Here is a 19152-nt window from a genome sequence, read left to right as displayed (position 1 = left end):
CTAATGATGGGAGGAAATTTGCTTTCCAATCAGAAGGCAACATTGAAGTTTATCTTAACCCTGAAAGTTGTTTGGAGATGTGCTAGAAGAAATGACAGCTATTCCAAGTTCATCTAGGAGATCTAGCCCAGGGCATTCACAGTGCCAACTGTTCCACTTGAAGGCTATGGTACAATTTAACAGGCACAAATCCCATAACACAAAGACTATGATGTTTAATGGTAACACTATTTTCAACATTGGACAGTCTACTTTTTTCAAAATACATATATGCCATTTAGTTGAAGTATAGCAGTGTGTTTGTTACTGATTATTTAATTGATGTGTTCTTAAAATTAAATAAATAACTTTCAATTTTCAGATGTTTTTTTCTAATTTTATATCTCCCTAATTATTTTTTAGGTCCATATTTTTACATTAAAAAATCACAATTGAGGCATTTCTGTTTTGTTTTTATATATTGTCATAAATCTACTTATGGATTCAATTTTAATATTCTCCTAAAATGCACTAGAAAATTAAGATCACTTTTATAATTTAGTGGTTATTATTAAGAGGCGATATATAGAGGTTAAGCTATGTTTTCCATTTAATTTTGAGAAAAGCTTATATGTTCCCTGTGTTCAACATTGGGACACCAAAGGTGGTCATTTTAAAGCTGTAGTGTATGTATATCTATGTGTATAGTCCAAAATTAACAAATCAAAATTGTGTTCATTTGTCTTTTCATAAAATGTATGGGACATTTCAGATTTGGCAGATTTTTCTTGAGACAGTTAGATGTTGTGCAATGGTTTTGCTGTGTGTGTCATGGCTCTTGCATAACGATGTTACCCTTCCAAAAGTTTAAATGTTGACTGGAAGTCAGCAGCTGACCTTAAATCAATTGGTTTGAGTAAGAAAAAAGCAAGGAGCTCCTCACAGATTCTAATGACAGTTCTTCCTCTGATTCAAGCTTGGAGCTGTCAGCTGTGCCTTGATTCATTAAAAAACAAAAAACAAAAACAAAAGCACAAAATCCCAGGAAAATGGGGAGTACTTATTGATTGCTTGATTGTAAAATTGCTTGCACCACGACCTTTTAACCCATCTTTCCACAGCGATTTCACATATACATGTTATTTTATCAAACAACCCAAGCATAGTGACACTTGGCCTTAGCTTAGGAAGCAGCTCTTTAGTTTCTAAAGAGTCTAATGTTAGAGTCCAGTTTCTCTGATAACTGTCTTTTGTCTCACCTTAAATTTCATATTAGTTCTTGAATCCCCTGCAGTTCTGGAGGTGGTGAACAAGGCTCTGGGTTTCTCCCATTTAGCATCTTTTCTGAAATTCTCTTTTACAACTTACCTGTTACAACCCCATGTATTACAACACTGCACCTTCAGCGTCTGCCTTCTCCAGGGCTCACTCTCCACCCGTCGTTCACTCATTCAGGAAGCATTTATTGATTGCCTACTGTGTCCTGACCACTGGGTACTAGGACAGTGGTCTACGCATTCTCTTGCTCTGTCTTTGCCACTCTGTGACATTGTCCGTATGATATGATATAGTCCCGTAATTTTTGTGACATACATCCTACTCTGCAATGACCACCGCCCCTACTTTCTACTTTTTATGTGGTGTCAGCTCATTCCTCTACACAGGTGATTTCCACTGGCATTCTTTCTGTTTTGACCTCTTTCCTAAATTATTTTCACATTTCTGACTCTATTCTTACCCTCTTTCCTAGCTACTTCATAGATGGCAATGTTATAAAAGAAACCTGTGGTGGGATGATTTAAGCACCTGGATCTAGCCAGATGGAACCATCATTCTACTGGACTTCCCAGCTCTGTGAGCCCAGGAGTGTCATTTTTTTTTTTCCTCAAGCTCTTTTGAATTAGATTACCATCACTTGGACAAATGCACGTTCTCATTTTTGTTACCATTATCTAATTCTGCATAGTGAATTGCACAAACCCTCTAGATGTAAAGGTCCTGTGTGCTTTTCTTTTGGGGGGTGGTCATGGTGATAGTGGTGCTTCGTAAGGCTGCCGGTCTTGGGCATAATCTCAAAAATCAAAGCGGGCAGTGGTAGCTCTGCGGAGGACAATGCATGGCTTTTGTCACGTGGAGGAAAAGAGAGGAGGGAAGACACACTGGATCTAAAGAAGGAGCCTGTCTGGGGCTTAGGAATGTCAAATCCTGGGGGAGTTTCCTTATGAAACACTCACTTATTAAAAAATAAATGCGTATTCCAAGTTATTTTAAAGTTTTTTCTGCAGATGTTTCTGACACACAGAAATGTATAAAGGATTGCATAACAATCATGCACGGGCCCACCGCCCCGCGTGTGTTATGAATACAGCAGAAGCCTCTGGGGCCCCTCCCATCACGCATCCTCCTCTCCCCATCCCCTTCCCCCGAGGAAATCACTATCCTAAGAATTTCAAAGATTAGTCCCATGACTTCTCGGTAATTTATTACATATAATGATGTCCCTACTTAGTACTTTTTGCATCTCTTTGAAATTTGTATACTGTATATGGTAAATTATACATATTCTGCATATTTCTTATTTTTATACTTGATACTGTGAACTCAACCCATGTGAAAAGGCATCTATTTCCTCCACTTTCCCTGCAGTGTGGTGTGCAGTTATAGGGATGTGCTGATTGCTAAGCTATCGTCTCTCAGCTCCAAACCCACCCTTCTATATTCTTTTCTGTGATGCTGTGACTGGGACCGAGCAATTAGCATATTTCTCCTTTGCCGGCTGTTAAATTCTGCCAGTAGGGGGCACTAGAGGGACAGAAAAGGTTGGAAGAGGACAGGTGCCTGCTCCTGTTTGCTCACCTATTAATGTCTTCCCCCAAAGAGTACTGCACCTGGCAGCAGCGGGTTCTTCCAGTAGGAACTGGTTCTAGTTTCCCATCTTTCTCCACACCGTCAGCACCATTGCCCCTATTCAAACACACCAGCGCAAGCCAGTGCCTCGTCAAGGGGTGTGAGTTCCAGCCCCGCGGGGCCCCTCTGCATATCTGACTCCTCCGCACCGCCTGGGGAGCGCCCCTCCTCCCACGTCTGAGCCTCAGCTCCTGAGGGTCCTCTGGCAAGTCTCTAGCTCCTAACACCCTCGTCTTCTTCCCCTTTGTTCACTAACATTGGGAGTGGTAGCTGCTTCCTGCAGTTACTGCCTCCGTGTTACGCCCACACTCCTTTTTTTGCCCTTCCTTCATCAAATACTCGTTTAGTCAAATCTCTATATTAAATTTTCTTAATATAACTGGTGTCGATTCTGTTTTCCTGGTTGCATCTTGCCTGATACAATGGATAAAACATTATTCATTTGTCCATCCTCCTACTGATGAATGTGGTGAGTGTGGCCAGGTCCGCTGCGTGGAAATCGTGGGTGGGCTAGATGAAGAACTCACAAAATGCGGACGCACTGAACCGTGATGCAGTGGTGGACCCAGGCACGTTGTTACGGCCTCTCGACCAGCCATCAGCAAAAAGACGGCATGCCCATTGTTGGACTTTCTCTGACCTGGCATGTTCTTCATTCCTTGAAGGCTACTGAAGCCATAAACTTTAAAAACACAGGTTTGGTGGCCACATATATCCTTGATGTTGAACATACAATGTACTTTGTGGTACTTTTGTGATTTCTCAGTCATAAGCTGAACCAAGAAGCAACATTAGCCAACTCTAAGTCATCGTTTTTAACAATCTTTGTACCTGGGCCTGTTTTTGTGGTTTAGTCTAGTTCAACAGATGTTTAGGTTTCCTATCTTTTTGGTTATTTGTTTATTATAATTATTATTACTATTATTTTATATTATTAATAAAGCTTCTTCAGGTATCCTTATACTTGTCTCCTTGTGCATGGTAAGAAGTGAAATAGGCTGGGTGTGGTGGCTCATGCCTGTAATCCTTACACTTTGGGAGGCGAAGGCAGAAGGATCGCTTGAGGTCAGGCACTTGAGACAAGCCTGGGCAACCTAGTGAGACTCTGTCTCTACAAAAAGAAAAAAATCAGCCGGATGTGGTGGTTTGCACCTATAGTCCCACCTACTTGGGAGGCTGAGGCAAGAGGATCACTTGAGCCCAAGAGTTCAAGGCTGCAGTGAGCTATGATCAAGCCACTGCACTCCAGCCTGGGAAGCAGAGCAAAACCCTGTCTCTAAAAAGAAAAAAAAATGGTAACATTTTTTCCAAAAGAAGCCAAATGACTTTTGGGATGCCTGCTATAGATCAAGCAAGCCCTGTGCTGAATGATGAATAAAACAAAAGTTCTGTTTCTTAAAGATCTCAGACTAGAAAAAGAGACAGAGCATTGTCACCACCACCATCACTCATTATGCTAGCAATTAAATAATGAGCATTTAGAACATGCCACACACTGTGCTAAGCATTTTCAAGTACCTCATTTAATATGTATAATAAAAGTGATAAAATATGATAGTGCTGTGGTCAGTATAGGGACCAGGAATGGATCAATTCTTCCTTGGAAGACAAGAAAGATGTCATAGACCAGCTGGATAAGTCAATGACAGCTAGGTAGAGTTAGTCATGCATGCAAACACGCAGAAGAATAGCATGCTTCAAGCAAAGTCTGATATACTGGGGAGAGGGAGGATACAGGGAGGAAGGACAAGGACAGATAATGCAAAAAATGAGACTGGAGAGATAGGGACCAGGTCACTGAGCACAAATGAAGCCTGGACTTTATGCTGAAGCTAAGAGAAAGACCCACTGAAGAGTTTTAGAGTCAAGTAGCCATGAGGGACTAAACGGTTAGAAAAATAAATAAATTTGATCGCGGTTTGAAGGATAGAGTAGACGGGGAAGTTCTAAAGGCAGTGTGGCCAGAGAGGAGAAAATTGCAATCGTCCCCTCAGGGCAGCTGAGACAGAAGAGCACCTGGGAACAGGCCTGAGGAGCAGCGAGGAGGTCAGCACATTGGAGCCCAGTGAACCCAGGAAAAGTAGCGGGGGTTGTTGTAGATGTAACGGGAGGTCAGATGACAGTGGGCCTTGTAGGCATTGTGAGAACTTGGCCTTCACTCTGGGTGAAGACGGATGCTGCTGAAAGGTTTTGACCAGAGGGTGACATAATTTAGTCCTACATTTTAATAGGATCACTCTGACTGCTGTTGTGCAAAAGTAGAAGTAGTGACACAAAAACCAGCTAGGAGCGTTTTGGAATAATCCCGATTAGAGATGACAGTGGTTGGACCACTGTTGCTGTGTGAAAGGCTACATGGTTGAACACTAGAGTAACAGAGAAAGAAGTAAGGATGACTCCAAGGGGTCTGGCCTGAACACTGGAAGATGAGGGAAGCCATTAGCTGAGCTCTGAAAGACTGTACGGGAGCCTCAGGATAGGGCCAGGAGCTCAGTTTTGCTCATGTTGACAGATATGCCGTAATACGCCCAAGTGGAGATTTTGAGGAGACGGTTGTTGGACACTAGAGTCTAGAGTTCGGGGAAGACATCTGAGCTAGAGATATACCTCTGTGAGTCACCAATATATAGATGGTATTTAAAGTCGTGAAATAGGTGAAATCACCTAGGCAGTCGGTGTAGATAGGAACAGATTCCAAAGATTGGGCCCTAAGGTGTAATAATATTGAGAAAGTCAGGGACAATAAGAAAGAACCAGAAAGAAAAAGTCCACAAAAACAAATACAAACACCAAGAAGCAGGAAAGAGAAAAATTAGGAGATTGTGGGGAAGGAAGCGCATCAGGAATGGGATGGCGGCAGCTGTGTGAAATGCTGCCAAGACATCAAGTAAGATAGGACTGAGAAGTGACCGTCGGGCTTAGTGACGTGGGGATCCACGCAACCTTGGCAAGGCGGTGAAGCAAAGGCAGTGGGGTAAAATCCTGCTGAGAGGAAGGGAATTGAGACAGGAAATACAACCCCGGAAATGAGTTTTGTTGTAAAATGAAGCTGAGAAATTGGGCAGGAACTGGAAGGGGATGTCAGATCAAGAGGTTTTTGTTTTGTTTTTAAGATAGGAGGATATAACAACATATTTGTATTTTCTTTATTGTATCCAGTAGAGAAAAAAATTGATGATAAACAGTAAGAGAGAACTTCTACTCCTTGGGAAGCAATGTCCTTGGGATCCAGTGTACAAGGATAAAGGCCTTAGACAGGGGCATGAGCAGTCATTTGTAGGGAGAGGAGGGAGGAAGAGTTTATAGGTACAGATGCTGGCAGTGGGTTGATGTTGGATGGGAGCTTGCAAGAGGTCTCTTCTGAGTTGGATAAATAGGCCTGAAGTTCAGGATAGAAGTTTGAGCTAAAGATAGAGACACAGTTATCAGTTTGTAGAAGGTAGTTGAAGGTGTGAAGTAGAAAAAGATCTGATGCGGGGAGAGAGGGTAAAGGATTGAAAGACAACAATGTGGCCACTGATCATAAGTGCATTAAGAGTTCAGAGAAGGGAATAGCAACAAGGACTAGAGAGGTGATGAACTTGAGCCAGAAGGGTAGGATTCAGTGAGAAATCATTCCAGGATCAGAGCAGTGGTGATCGTCTTAAAATATAGTGAGAAGAGTGGTTTTAGCTAAGAATAAGAAAGATGAAATGTGACCAGGTACAAGAAGGCCTGATTGTCTGCCTTGATTCCATACACACATGGGAAGCATCTTAATTAACGGAAGCAATGGTTAAGGGAACGCAAATGAATTACAGTGTTGAGGTTAGAGTGGGAAGAGTGGGATCAGTGGAGAGACTGTAAGAGGGATTCTTGCTCCTGGGGTCAAGACCTTGACAGTGGGTTTGAAGGAGGTTTTACAGTGAGTATTAGAAATAAAGACTCTCTGAGATTTTATTCCAGGACCTCTTCTCCCCTTTAAAATTTGTCCCTTATGTATTTAAAAGAAGAATTATATTTACTTTAATACAAAACTTCAGACTGTAAACTTTCTACTCCCACAATAATTCCAACCTATCGTTTGGATTATATACAAATACCTTGTTTAAAATAACTTGTATCCGCAATCCTGATTCCTTACATACCTGTGAAGCAAAGTCGTTACTAACCACATTTGGTAATGGAACACTCAACTCAAGTTTCTATTGATTTCAACACAATAAAAAGCTGGTACACTTCCTGGAATTAGGGCCTGGGAGAATCAAGGGGAATTCTCATGTTTCTTTTTGATTCTATTCAGAAAGTCAAGTGAACCAAGGCAAGAGTTAGAATTTCAATTTGAAATATGAAAATATTTTTCTTCTTATCACAAAGCAACCTGTCTTACACAGTTTCCTTCTTGTCCTTGAATATTTATTCTGAAAGAATTGATGTCTGATGGGTACAATTTCAGGGCATAAGGTCATATGGAAGCACAGTGGGGTACCTGGAAGAAGGCATATTATAATGGAAAAGGGTATTAGAACTGAGGGACTTTGAATTATAGAACCAAACCAAACAACCCCCAACAACAAATCTCCAAAATTTACAAGTTTCCTTAGATCAGATGAAGATTAGAAAGAATCCCAAGAGAGAAATAGTATTAATGACTCCAGAATCAGAGATTTACACCTCAAAAGAAACTCTATGTTTTAAATCAACTCATATTCAAACAAGGGGATCCAATCCAAAATTAGGCAAGGAAATTGAGTGCTAAGCACCTACAGAGCCTAGCACAGTGTAAAATTCCAAAGGAACAGCAGAGAATTGTAATGTGGCCCCTGTCCTTAAGGAACTTAAAGGGTGATACATCTGAAAAGTAAAAGATTTAAGAGAGAATTTAACCCTCTGAATTATCTCATAGTCTATTATATTGCAGCAGGATTGTGGAAGATAGATGGAGTAAATTACATCTTAACATAAGAAAAAATGTTCTAAAAGTTTGCAATGTTCAAACATGGCATAGATTGACCTGTCAGGTAGTAGACCCCTTCATTCAACATCCATTCATGTATTGGGCTCCCACCACCTGTCACACATGTGCTGGGGTGATGAGGTTCAGCAGTGAGCAGGACGCTTTCCTTACGTTCCAGGGATCACACCCCTGGGATGCATCATCTCTAGATGATTATTAGACATGGATGTCCTAGAAGAAAACATTAAGATTCCTTTTAATCTCTTTAAGAAAATAAGGCATGTGTATACAAAATTAAGAATCAGTATAAGATTTAAATTAAAGGTCAAGACAACAGCAAGCAGTGAGAGACATTTAAAAGTACAGGAAAAAATTTGCTGTAAGAGTTCAGAAATAACACTTAGGACATAAGTGGCTTTGGGAGACCTCTATGAGGAGCTGGAGTTTAGACAGATGGAGAGCAAGAGTCTTAAGGGAGAAATGGGTGTAGAGTCATCTAAGTGAGTGTTCAACAAATTGTCGCGTTGGTGGCTATCTCTAGAACTGTCCACTGTTGCATCTATTAATGAAAAAAATCATTTACCAGGAAAATGTATTTTATTAAAAGAGTTCAACCTCCAGTGTGTTTTGGACTGGGGTGAACTGATCTGGTTGGCTCATCATTCTACTTTTACAGTTGGGTTGACCTATGGGCAATGACAACAACATCACTGCACAATCCAATTATGTGCTTCTGGCTGTCAGTTTTCTTGCACAATATCCTTTCTCAACGCTGAGTTGTGTAATGTATTAATGAGAAAAGAAATATAACTGGTTGCTGGAAGGGACTTAATGTAAAATTTTTCCAGTGAAACAAAATATAAGAATCTAAGTTTGTTTTTGAAAGATCACTGAATTTTAGCTATGATTAGATCATACTTTCCAAAATGTGTGGCACTTTTTGCCCTCTTTGTCCTGAGTGTTGGCGCACTGGACACTTTTATTGCTGCGGTATATGAGCATGCTGTTATATTACCAAACAACACAGAAACACCTGTTTCAAAAGAAGAAGCTTTGCTCCTGATGAACAAGAACATAGATGTTTTGGAGGAGGCAGTTAAGTTGGCAGCCAAGCAGGTATTGACGTTTTTTTAAAATACTGGGTGGGATATCGTAAAGGAGGTTTGCAACTTGGTGAGAATGCGAGTATTTGGAATTCATGGGAAACTGTTTTGTCCCACTTGTTTTGACTAGGGTGCACACATCATTGTGGCCCCAGAAGATGGAATGTATGGTTGGGTCTTTACGAGGGAGAGCATTTACCCCTATCTGGAGGATATACCAGACCCTGAAGTGAACTGGATTCCATGCAGAGACCCCCAGAGGTAAGTCTTGTCATTATCCTTCAATTTTTAAACAAAAAGTTGTGATATTGTAAAATACTAACAGTAAGTTCACTAAGCTTGACTAGTAATTTTGTTGACAAATGGTCAATCTATGGCATAGGATTTAGATATCTCTAATGCATCATGATGTATATCATCTGGCATATCTCCTGTTTGGTAAATGACTTGAGAAAATGATGCTTTGGTTGGTTATTTGTTGCAATTGTCTTTAAAGAATAGTGTATATATACATAATTTTTATAATACATGCATTTAATTGGGTTTCAACATAGTGAGAAAGTTGTAATATCTAGCACTTGTGTTACCAAATACAAGTAAGTTGGTTCATCAATGAACACCTGCCTCTTTCATAGGAATAGTAAAAAGATGAATGAATCTATGTTTCCAAAGAACTGTACTGTCATTATCATTCAATGTAATCAATATGGTGAATGGAAATTGCATAGAACTTGAAAAAGGAAGCACTGTTTCTCAGACCACATTTTATAACCTCATAGCTGAGTGATGTGGGCTCATATAACCTAAATGCTTGATGTTTCTGTTTCTATCTGTAAAACAGGGATAATAAATTTTCTGTTCTACTTCCCTTACAGAATGAACAAGAGCGTTAAATGAAGTAATACACATGAAATTTGTACACTGTAGTGTGCTCTCCAGTGCTAGCTATCACCATTACTTTTTTATAATAGAAAAAAACTGAGTCTGAACTTGTTTGTGTTCTTGTTCTTAGAGAGATTTTTGTAATTATTAATAGCTGCAGTTTAGACAAAATTTTCTTAAAGAAAAAATGTATAATAAATAAGAAAAATGTATAAAATAGATTATATTAACTTTTTAAAATAGTTCAAATGTCGCTGAGCATGGGGGCTCATGCCTGTAATTTCAGCACTTTGGGAGGCCAAGGCAGGAAGATCACTTGAGCCCCGGAGTTTGAGACAAGCCTGGGCAACATAGCAACACCTTGTCTACCCAAAATGAAAGGTTTGTAAGTAGTGCCTTTAAATGATGAAATCGATACATTAAAAAGTAATATAATTTGCTGTACATGAGCCTGTTTAGAACTACATCTATTGCATAAAAAGAGGAACTTCTCTGATAATTTTGACTATGAGAAATCAATTGGAAAGTCAAGTTCAATGCTACAACATTCGAGTTCTGCTAAGAGAGTCAATTCTCTCCCTGGAATTTTTACCTTTGCAAAATTATCCTGTAAATGTTGCATAGTCGGTGTTTACAGAAACCATGTAACTATGACTCAACAGTTATTTCCTTATGAGGCTTTTCCCCAAACAGGAAGGAATCATTATTTGCCGTAATTCATGAGGCTTGCGCTAAAACACACCCTACTTGACTGTGCTGATAAAACTGACTTTCCTAGGGGAAAGATATACTTAATCTGATAATTAGCCACAGATGAATTATTTTCAGTTGGGAAGGTAATTGACTGATGAAACATTGTGGAGTGTTGCACATACTTATTCAAATGGTAAGCTTTTAGTTCTGTGTTATAAAAAGCAGAAATTCAGTATTTAATATAATGATAGTATTGGAAAAGAAAACCAGTTTCTTCCCCAGTAATATTTATCCTGAAAGGGATAACTGAGGGTCACGTGGCCATCCTTGTGTATTTAATAGTGCTATTTAGAATGCTGACAAGTCGAACACTTCTTTGGGCTTTTTTCATGAGGAACTAATAGGAAATACTAAAGAACCTGAATTATTTATCCAAGAAAAGAAAAATGAAGTCAAGTGTATGACAGACAGGTTCGAGTGAATAAGAATATTGATAGTATTTCCCTGTTTTTCTTGAAGGAATAAAAGAAAAGGTCTGAACCAGTAGATTATTTAATTTGTCCTATTTAAGTATTTATTTTTTAGAGACAGGGTCTCACTCTGTTGCCCAGTCTGGAGGGCAGTGGTGCAATCATAGCTCACTGTAACCTCGAGCTCCTGTGCTCAAGCAAACCTTCCACTTCAGCCTTCCAGGTAGCTGGTACCACCATGCCTGGCTAATTTTTTAAATTTATTTGTAGATCTGGGGTCTTGCTATGTTGCCCAGGCTGGTCTCAAACTCCCAGGCTCAAGTGATCCTCCTGTGTTGGGCTTCCAAAGTGCTGAGATTATAGGTGTGAGCTGCTGCACCCTGCCTGTACTTTTAACTTAAAGATTAGCTTGAAATAAATTGCTGAGGGGCTGAGAGATCATGGAGAGACTCTGAATGGCTTCAAAAAGCAATACAGCCATCCTTACCCTGGGCTGCCTTCTTGTAATTACAACATCCCTAATAGCCACTTTTTATTTATTGAACATTTACTTGGTCCCAGGAACTGTACCTGGTGTACTATGCACATTATCTCATTCAATTTAAGTAGTAGATATTACTATTTGCATTTTACATATGAGAAGAAAAGGAAGCTTAAGGTCTTATAATTGGTAATTAGGTTGGCTGAAATTAAAACAGCCATTTCCATTAAGCTCTGCTAACTGAATGGACTCTAAGTGCCTGCATATACCATAGTATACTGAAATTTTCGGTGACTAGCAAATCCATTTATTTGACAGAGTGAGCTGGTTGCTAAAACTTTTTTTTATCTTATTTTCTGCAGAAATCTGCCTCCTTATAACTTCTTTTCCCCTTTGTTCTGCACTCTGTATTACATTCACATATGCAAGCCATCTCCTCCATATTGAGCCTTTCACATATTTGAAGCCAGCTATCCCCTGGCCACATTCCCTTTTACTTCTAGGATAAATGTCCCCAACGTGGATGGATTTGGCATTCCTTTGCAAAGGAATTTCATGTCTGTATTTATCTCAGGATTTCTCGCGAGGACTCTCGAAAGCAGAAGGAAGCTATTACGTTACATTTGACAGATGAGGAAACTGAGCCAGCACAGTGCAGTGCTTTTGTTTTGTTTTGTTTTAAAAAAACAAAACATTTCTACTACATAACACCACATTTGTTCTCTACAGAAGATGATGCACAGGGGACCAGCTATTTACTGCTACCTGGTATTCGTGTTTCCAACCACGTGGCATAGCAGTGTATTTGTAATACTATGGCTTGGATTGTAGACAAGGTCCTTCCCATTCGAAGAGCCTGCTAGATTTCAAGCCCTTGCTTTGCCTTCCTTCCTTTGCCTGCTTCTCTTCCTCCTCTTCTTTTATCTTTTCTGTGCTTCAGTCTTGCTCTATAATCTGGAGTCTGGCACATTAAAATAGGTTAGCTTTCACGAAGATGAACACTACATTGCATGTGATTTTTAAAATCTTTTCTGTTGATTCTTGACCTAGACCAGTTGTGTTATAGGTGACAGACAAATAAAATATCACTTTGGCATTTCAGAAATCACTAAAATATAGTGAGTTTGAGGAAATGTCTGTTGAATTAGATTTGGCTACACACCAGTGCAAGCAAGACTCAGCTGCCTGGCCAAGGAGAACTCTATCTACGTTGTGGCAAATATTGGGGACAAGAAGGCGTGCAACACCAGTGACCCTCAGTGTCCTCCTGATGGCCGTTACCAATACAACACTGATGTCGTGTTTGATTCTCGGGGTAGGCTGGTGGCGCGCTACCATAAGGTGAGACTTACCTGTGCCTCAGCTAAACTCGATTTACTTCCTCTGTTTGTTTGTGGTATGTAGGTACATTTGTTTGTTGAATGTTGGGGAGAGAACTCTCATAGATGTGTCTCTTAATTATTACATTCTAGTTGAAAAGAGGATTTAATTTAATTTAATTTACTTCAGTTCCATATAAGGGTTCTGAGTTTGAATTAGCCATAAAATAGAATATGACAGAATATTAAAAATGGATGTGATAATAGTCTCACAAAGATTTTAATATTCTCTGAGAAAAAAAGAAGAAATGCTCCGCTTCATTCATGATTTAATATCAGAGGTTTTATGGCCCAATTTTTTAACATTTCATACTAAGCTACCATGTGTTATATTAGGCCTTTTTTGATTGCAATGAGAACAAAACCTCAACTGAAATAGGCTTTAAAAAAAGAGGAGAATTTCCTCCATCTAAAAAAATATAAAGAATAGGTCTCATTTCAGGTGCAGGCTGTCCCTCGGAGGCTCAGAAGAGGTCATCCATCTCTCTAGCTGTCCTAGCCCTTTGCTACAGCTTTTTCCCAGGGTACTCTCCTTTAGAAGCCAACAGCTACAGCAGCACGAAGTTCACATCTTTATGAACAACATCCACAGGGAAAGTGTGTCTCTCTCTCCTAGAAACCCTGCAAAGGCCTTATCACTCCTTGATTCCAATTAGGCCACATGCCTTTCCTGAAAGATGAAGGGTGAAGGAGGGGCTTCCACATGGGAGGAGAATGGAGGAGTGAAAGGGCCTCAGTGGTCCATGGGGCTGGGGGTCCCTGTTGCCAGAGCACGTGTATGCACACGTCAGGCCAAATGAAAACCTGAGCAAAACATATGCCGTACACCTGAGCCCAGGTCAATGGAGTTTTGGAGCAATAATCAGGCTGAAAAAAAAAATGAAATTGCTGCCTGAGTGTGATAGCTCATGCCTGTAATCCCAGCACTTTCGGAGGCCAAGGAGGGAGGATCAGAGGCAAGGATTTCAAGACCAGCCTGGGCAACACAGCAAGACCTCGTCTTTACAAAAAATAAAAAATGTTAGTGGGCCTTGTGGCGTGCACCTGAAGTTCCATCTACTCAGGAGGCTGAGGCAGGAGACTCATTTGGGCCCAGGAGTTTGAGGTTGCAGTGAGCTATGATGATGCCACTGTGCTCTAGCCTGGGCAACTAAGAGAGACCCTGTCTCTCTCACACACACACACACACACACACACACACACACTATATATATATATGTGTGTGTATATACATATATATATACACACATATATATTAAATTTACTAATTAGTAAGAAGTAGCTATTGCATTGTCTAAATTAATTTTAAGTTGACTTTGCTTCTATAAACCTAGCAGTATCATAGGGACACATGACAAAGTTTATTTTATTAACATGTTTTAGATTTCACCCAGGCAGTGCTGTTGAAATGTAAAGAATACAGTGGAAAACAATCTGCAAATCATACGATTCAAGATTTCAACCTTTGCTTTTGAATATAGAAATATTCACATTTTAAATATCATTTGTAGATATGATTTCATTCACTGGTTATTGAAAAATGAAAATTTTTGATTGATATCACAGCAAGAAAACTCATAGATAGTGGGACGGTAAGCATGGTTTATGCAAATTTATGTGTAACAGTCTTAAATGTGCATGTCAACATACATGGGAAAAAAGATTTGGGTATTGATCACATCTATTTGACAATTTTCTTACCAATTTTCCCCTTCTTTGCTTTTTATTAATAGTACAATCTTTTTGCACCTGAAATTCAATTTGATTTCCCCAAGGATTCAGAATCTGTGACATTTGACACTCCCTTTGGGAAGTTTGGCATTTTTACTTGCTTTGACATTTTTTCTCATGACCCGGCTATCGTGGTGGTGGACGAGTTTCAAGTGGACAGTGTCCTCCTCCCCACAGCATGGTACAACACGCTGCCCCTCCTCTCAGCAGTTCCGTTCCACTCTGCGTGGGCCAGAGCCATGCGAGTCAATCTCCTTGCTGCAAATACCCACAACACCAGCATGCACATGACAGGTAACTCAGGGGCCAAGTGGCAGCGACCGTCTTAGCAAATCTTCATGGATTTTCAAGCCACACTTTTCTTTAACGATTCTCTTAATAACTCTAACATCACAAAATTAATGATAGCATGGCTTTCTGCTAAGGAACACTATCCTTTTGAGTAAAGGAGGCAAACATTATTATCTCAATTTTACTTGATGGGAAATTGGAGTTGGAGAGAAGTCTAGTCATGTAAAATATCAAAGCCAGATCTAAGGAACTTCCCAGCCAGTGTCTATTAGTAATATTGGAATAAATCTTGTTTGTCAAGGTGGTAAGATCACTTTAGAAATGATCATATTTTTAGAGTTTATCCTTTATAGTATTTATGTTCAAGGTAATGCAAGCTCTCCTCTTGACTGCTTTGTTATTCATTGATCCAGATGAGAATTCTAAACATGAACAAATGAAATAGTCAGTGGAGAGCTAAAATTATTTCTCATGTTTGGAATTTTCTATTTTTTTGTTAAGTTGGCTTAAGAAGGGGAGCTGGGTGCAGTGGCTCACATCTGTAATCCCAGCACTTTGGGAGGCTGAAGTGGGAGGATTGCTTGAGGCCAGGAGTTCGAGACCAGCCTGAGCAACATAGCTACACCCTGTCTCTACAGAAAATAAAAAAATTAGCTGGGTGTGATGTTGCATGCCTGTAGTCCCAGCTACTCAGCAGGGCAGGAAAAGAAAAAAAGAAAAGAAAAGAAAAGAAAAGAAAAGAAAAGAAAAGAAAAGAAAAGAAAAGAAAAGAAAAGAGAAAAGGGTAGTTTACATTTAAAAACCCAAAAAACAAGTTCTCCATTTCAAATGATAATTTAGTGCAAGTAGTACCTTATGGAGGACGCAGCATCAAATTGGAACTTATGCCAATGTCACAGCTATCTCTACAGCTATCTTGAAAACGTTTATGCTTTAATAATTTTCTATTTAAAGAAATAAAAAGAAATACTCATATGAGAATATTCTATTAGTTTGTCACCATAAAAAAATATGAAACCAATATTTGTGTTTCTTTATGTTGCCCGTAGGGAGTGGAATTTACGCCCCAGAAGCCGTCAAGGTGTATCACTATGACATGGAAACAGAGAGTGGCCAGCTGATGCTATCAGAGTTGAAGTCTCGACCTCGCTGTGAGCCCACCTACCCGGCAGCTGTTGACTGGCAGGCTTATGCTGGAAGTGTCAAGCCATTCTCCTCTGAGCAGTCAGAATTTCCAGGGATGATTTATTTTGATGAGTTCACCTTCACCGAGCTTAAGAGAAACACAGGAAATTACACAGTTTGCCAAAAAGACCTGTGTTGTCACTTAACTTACAAGATGTCTGAGAAGCGAACAGATGAGGTCTATGCACTAGGTGCTTTTGATGGACTGCACACAGTAGAAGGCCAATATTACTTGCAGGTAGAAATGCTTAAATATGTTAGAATGGCCTTATTATTAGTTTTTCTTCTAGGTCATCATTGCCTTTCTTTGCAAATTGTGCTGGACTCAGTTAAATGGTATAATGCTGCCTTTATCACTGACTTTTGTCCCCAGAACACTTTATTTGTTCAGTCTTGGCAAGAACAGAATTAGTTCTTATGGCTGCAAGGCAAAAACATAAGGCAGATTGATTAGTTCTTAGCAGGCCAGGTTCAAGTTTACAAAGCTACAACTTTCGTGCATTCTCCTGTTCAATTGGGTTACTTCAGAGTAGTGTTTTTCAAACTGTCTTCAACTAGAGTCTACACTAAGAAGGATGCTTTACATCAGGCCCAGTGTAGCCAACTGGATGTGTGACCGAGTTAAAAGGGAGATTTAATTGAAACAGTTTATGAAATAGTTCAAATTAAAATTAGAAACAGTTATAATTATGTGCAACGCACTCTGATTTTAAAAATTCTAGTCTATTCTACTTGGCTTCATTTAGAAAAAAAGAGCTAATGCTGACTTACTAAATTGATTTTAGGATTCACTAATAAGTTGTGACATGCAGTTTGAAAAATGCTGCTTACAGGGCAACTTAAATATTCCTCGATTCTTTGAAATTGCGTTGTTTAGCTGAGAAAACATTTACGAGTTTTCGGACTCCTCTTTTTTCTTCCTACATAGGTATGCGTGTTACTGAAGTGTCAAACCACCGACGTGAGAACTTGTGGAGAGCCCGTGGGGTCAGCTTTTACCACGTTTGAAGAATTTTCCCTCAGTGGCACGTTTGGAACAAGTTATGTTTTCCCACAGATCGTTCTAAGTGGGAGTCAGCTTGCCCCTGAAAGGCACTATGAGGTAGGAGGTTTTTCAGGATGATAAATTTCTTCAAGCAGACAGGGTAGACCAACATAATGAAATCTTTGAAATAATGAAAGTATCCCAATATCGTGGTTCACATTCTACATGAGACACTTTAAAAACATGGAAACTGTGATATGAAACACAAGTTGTGGTTTTACATTGACTTTAGGCTGTGATGGAGAATTTGCGGTTCATTTCTCTGCATAGATGTGATGTTGAGATCTGAGGCAACATAGAGAAATTAAAGTAAAAATATTGATCGCTGATAATGGCAACTAATGTCCTTTTCATCTGCCTGGTTTGGAAAGTTCAAGTTAAGTACATTAAGTAATACATCTACAACTTATTTTGTGGGTCTGTTATTTTGAGTTGTTATAATGATACTAATAGCTAATACTTTGCACTGTGATTCATGAGTTTAAGGAACACTTTTGAATATATTATCTTATTTGACCACCTGTGTAACAGATTTATTTGCTGCACTTTCACCAAAGTCCCTCAACTATTGGACCTGAAAGAGGAATCTGGGTCTTCTGACACCAAACGCTGTGATTTTTACTATTCTACACTGCTTTGTCTCCAGAGAAGGCCTGCGGCTGGAAACGCAGCCCTGCATTGGAGTTAATCCTTTGCTTTCTTTGACCAGGTTTCAAGAGATGGACGTCTGAGGAGCCGAAGTGGAGCCCCTTTGCCTGTCTTAGTTATGGCCCTGTATGGAAGAGTGTTTGAGAAGGACCCTCCCCGCTTAGGGCAGGGACCTGGGAAGTTACAATGATGTCCTTTACCAGGGCCCTTTCTGCATTAGCCTGGCAAAGAGAGGAAGAAAAAAAAGAGAGCCCTTAGTATCTGTTTAGAGTAGATGTCATACACTCACCAAAACAACAAATAAACTTAAGAAGATTTAAAAAGCAATGGATGTGTGGGTAAATCTTACATTTTACATATTTGGCATAGCACAACCTCATTTATGGGAGTTGTCTTCTATGTTTGTGTGTTTAAGAATATGTAAGTATGTGTAAGTGCAGTGGAACGTGTTTTAAATGGGAAGAAGTCCTGGAACAATCCTTTTGCAGCCACTACTTTAACATTTGCAAATGTTGTTCCCATCATGGGATGGTTAATTTCATGAATCAACTTGACTGGGCCATGGATGCCCAGATACCTGGTGAAACATCACTTCTGGGGGTGTCTGTGAGGGTGTTTCAGGAAAAGATTAGCATTTGAGTTGGTGGCCTTAGCAAAGCAACTGGCTCTCCCCACTGTGGGTGGGCCTGAATAGAGCAAAAAGGCAGAGGAAGGTTGAATTTGTTTTCTGTCTGGCTGCTTGAGCTGTACACAGCTCTTCTCCTGCCTTTGGGTGCTCCTGGTTCTCAGGCCTTCAGACCTGAGCTGGAATTGCCACCATCAGCTCTCCAGCCCTCAGGCCTTTGAACTACACCACTGGCTTTCCTGGGTCTGCAGCTTGCAGGTGGCAGCCTGTGGGACTTCTCGGCCTTCATAATTGTAGGAGCCAATACCTTACAATAAACCTCTTTATATCTATATCTGTATCTATAACTATATCTATATATCTATATCAATATATATATATAAATAGGTGATATACATACATATCCCCTATTGCTTCTCTTTCCCGGAGAACCCTGACTAGTACACTTCATTTGCAAATACACAGGGTGAACTTTGAATATACAGAGGGTATTTGATCCCAGTCAATTAATATATAGTAAATTAAAGAACAAAGACATCCTTTAAAGTAATTATGAACAAATTTCTAGCTAATTAAAATTGTTCCATTATCTTTTTATCATAACTTTTCTGACTCCTATGGTCTATTTGTATGGAAATTAGATACTTGGAATGGAAATAAAAAAGAAGTAAATTATCTCGTTCAGACCACACCTTGTTTCCTTCTGAAATTATTCTATCCTAAGATCTACGGGTGAGCCATCTGCTAGTGCTCCTGGGTCTGTTGCAGGCTGTGCCGGGCTGGGAGCTCCTTAGACA

At 39.7% G+C, this 19152-nt stretch overlaps 1 protein-coding gene across 1 annotated transcript; it reads left to right on the top strand.

The window, feature by feature from the left end:
• The first annotated feature begins 8641 nt into the window (after positions 1–8641).
• On the top strand, positions 8642–18057 carry LOC105827200 (vascular non-inflammatory molecule 3). Its single transcript, XM_012665239.1, has 7 exons — positions 8642–8938; positions 9056–9186; positions 12600–12792; positions 14564–14855; positions 15902–16275; positions 16966–17139; positions 17792–18057. Exons 1-7 carry the CDS (start codon positions 8726–8728, stop codon positions 17918–17920), a joined length of 1506 nt encoding a protein of 501 aa, XP_012520693.1. The 5' UTR covers positions 8642–8725; the 3' UTR covers positions 17921–18057.
• Positions 18058–19152: the final 1095 nt, after the last annotated feature.

This window comes from Propithecus coquereli, unplaced genomic scaffold, assembly GCF_000956105.1.
Source record: "Propithecus coquereli isolate 6110/MARCELLA unplaced genomic scaffold, Pcoq_1.0 Scaffold98, whole genome shotgun sequence".
In the NCBI taxonomy this organism is placed as follows: domain Eukaryota; kingdom Metazoa; phylum Chordata; class Mammalia; order Primates; family Indriidae; genus Propithecus; species Propithecus coquereli.
The sequence above is the reverse complement of the archived record's forward strand: the minus strand, read 5'-3'. Positions and strand labels throughout refer to the sequence as shown.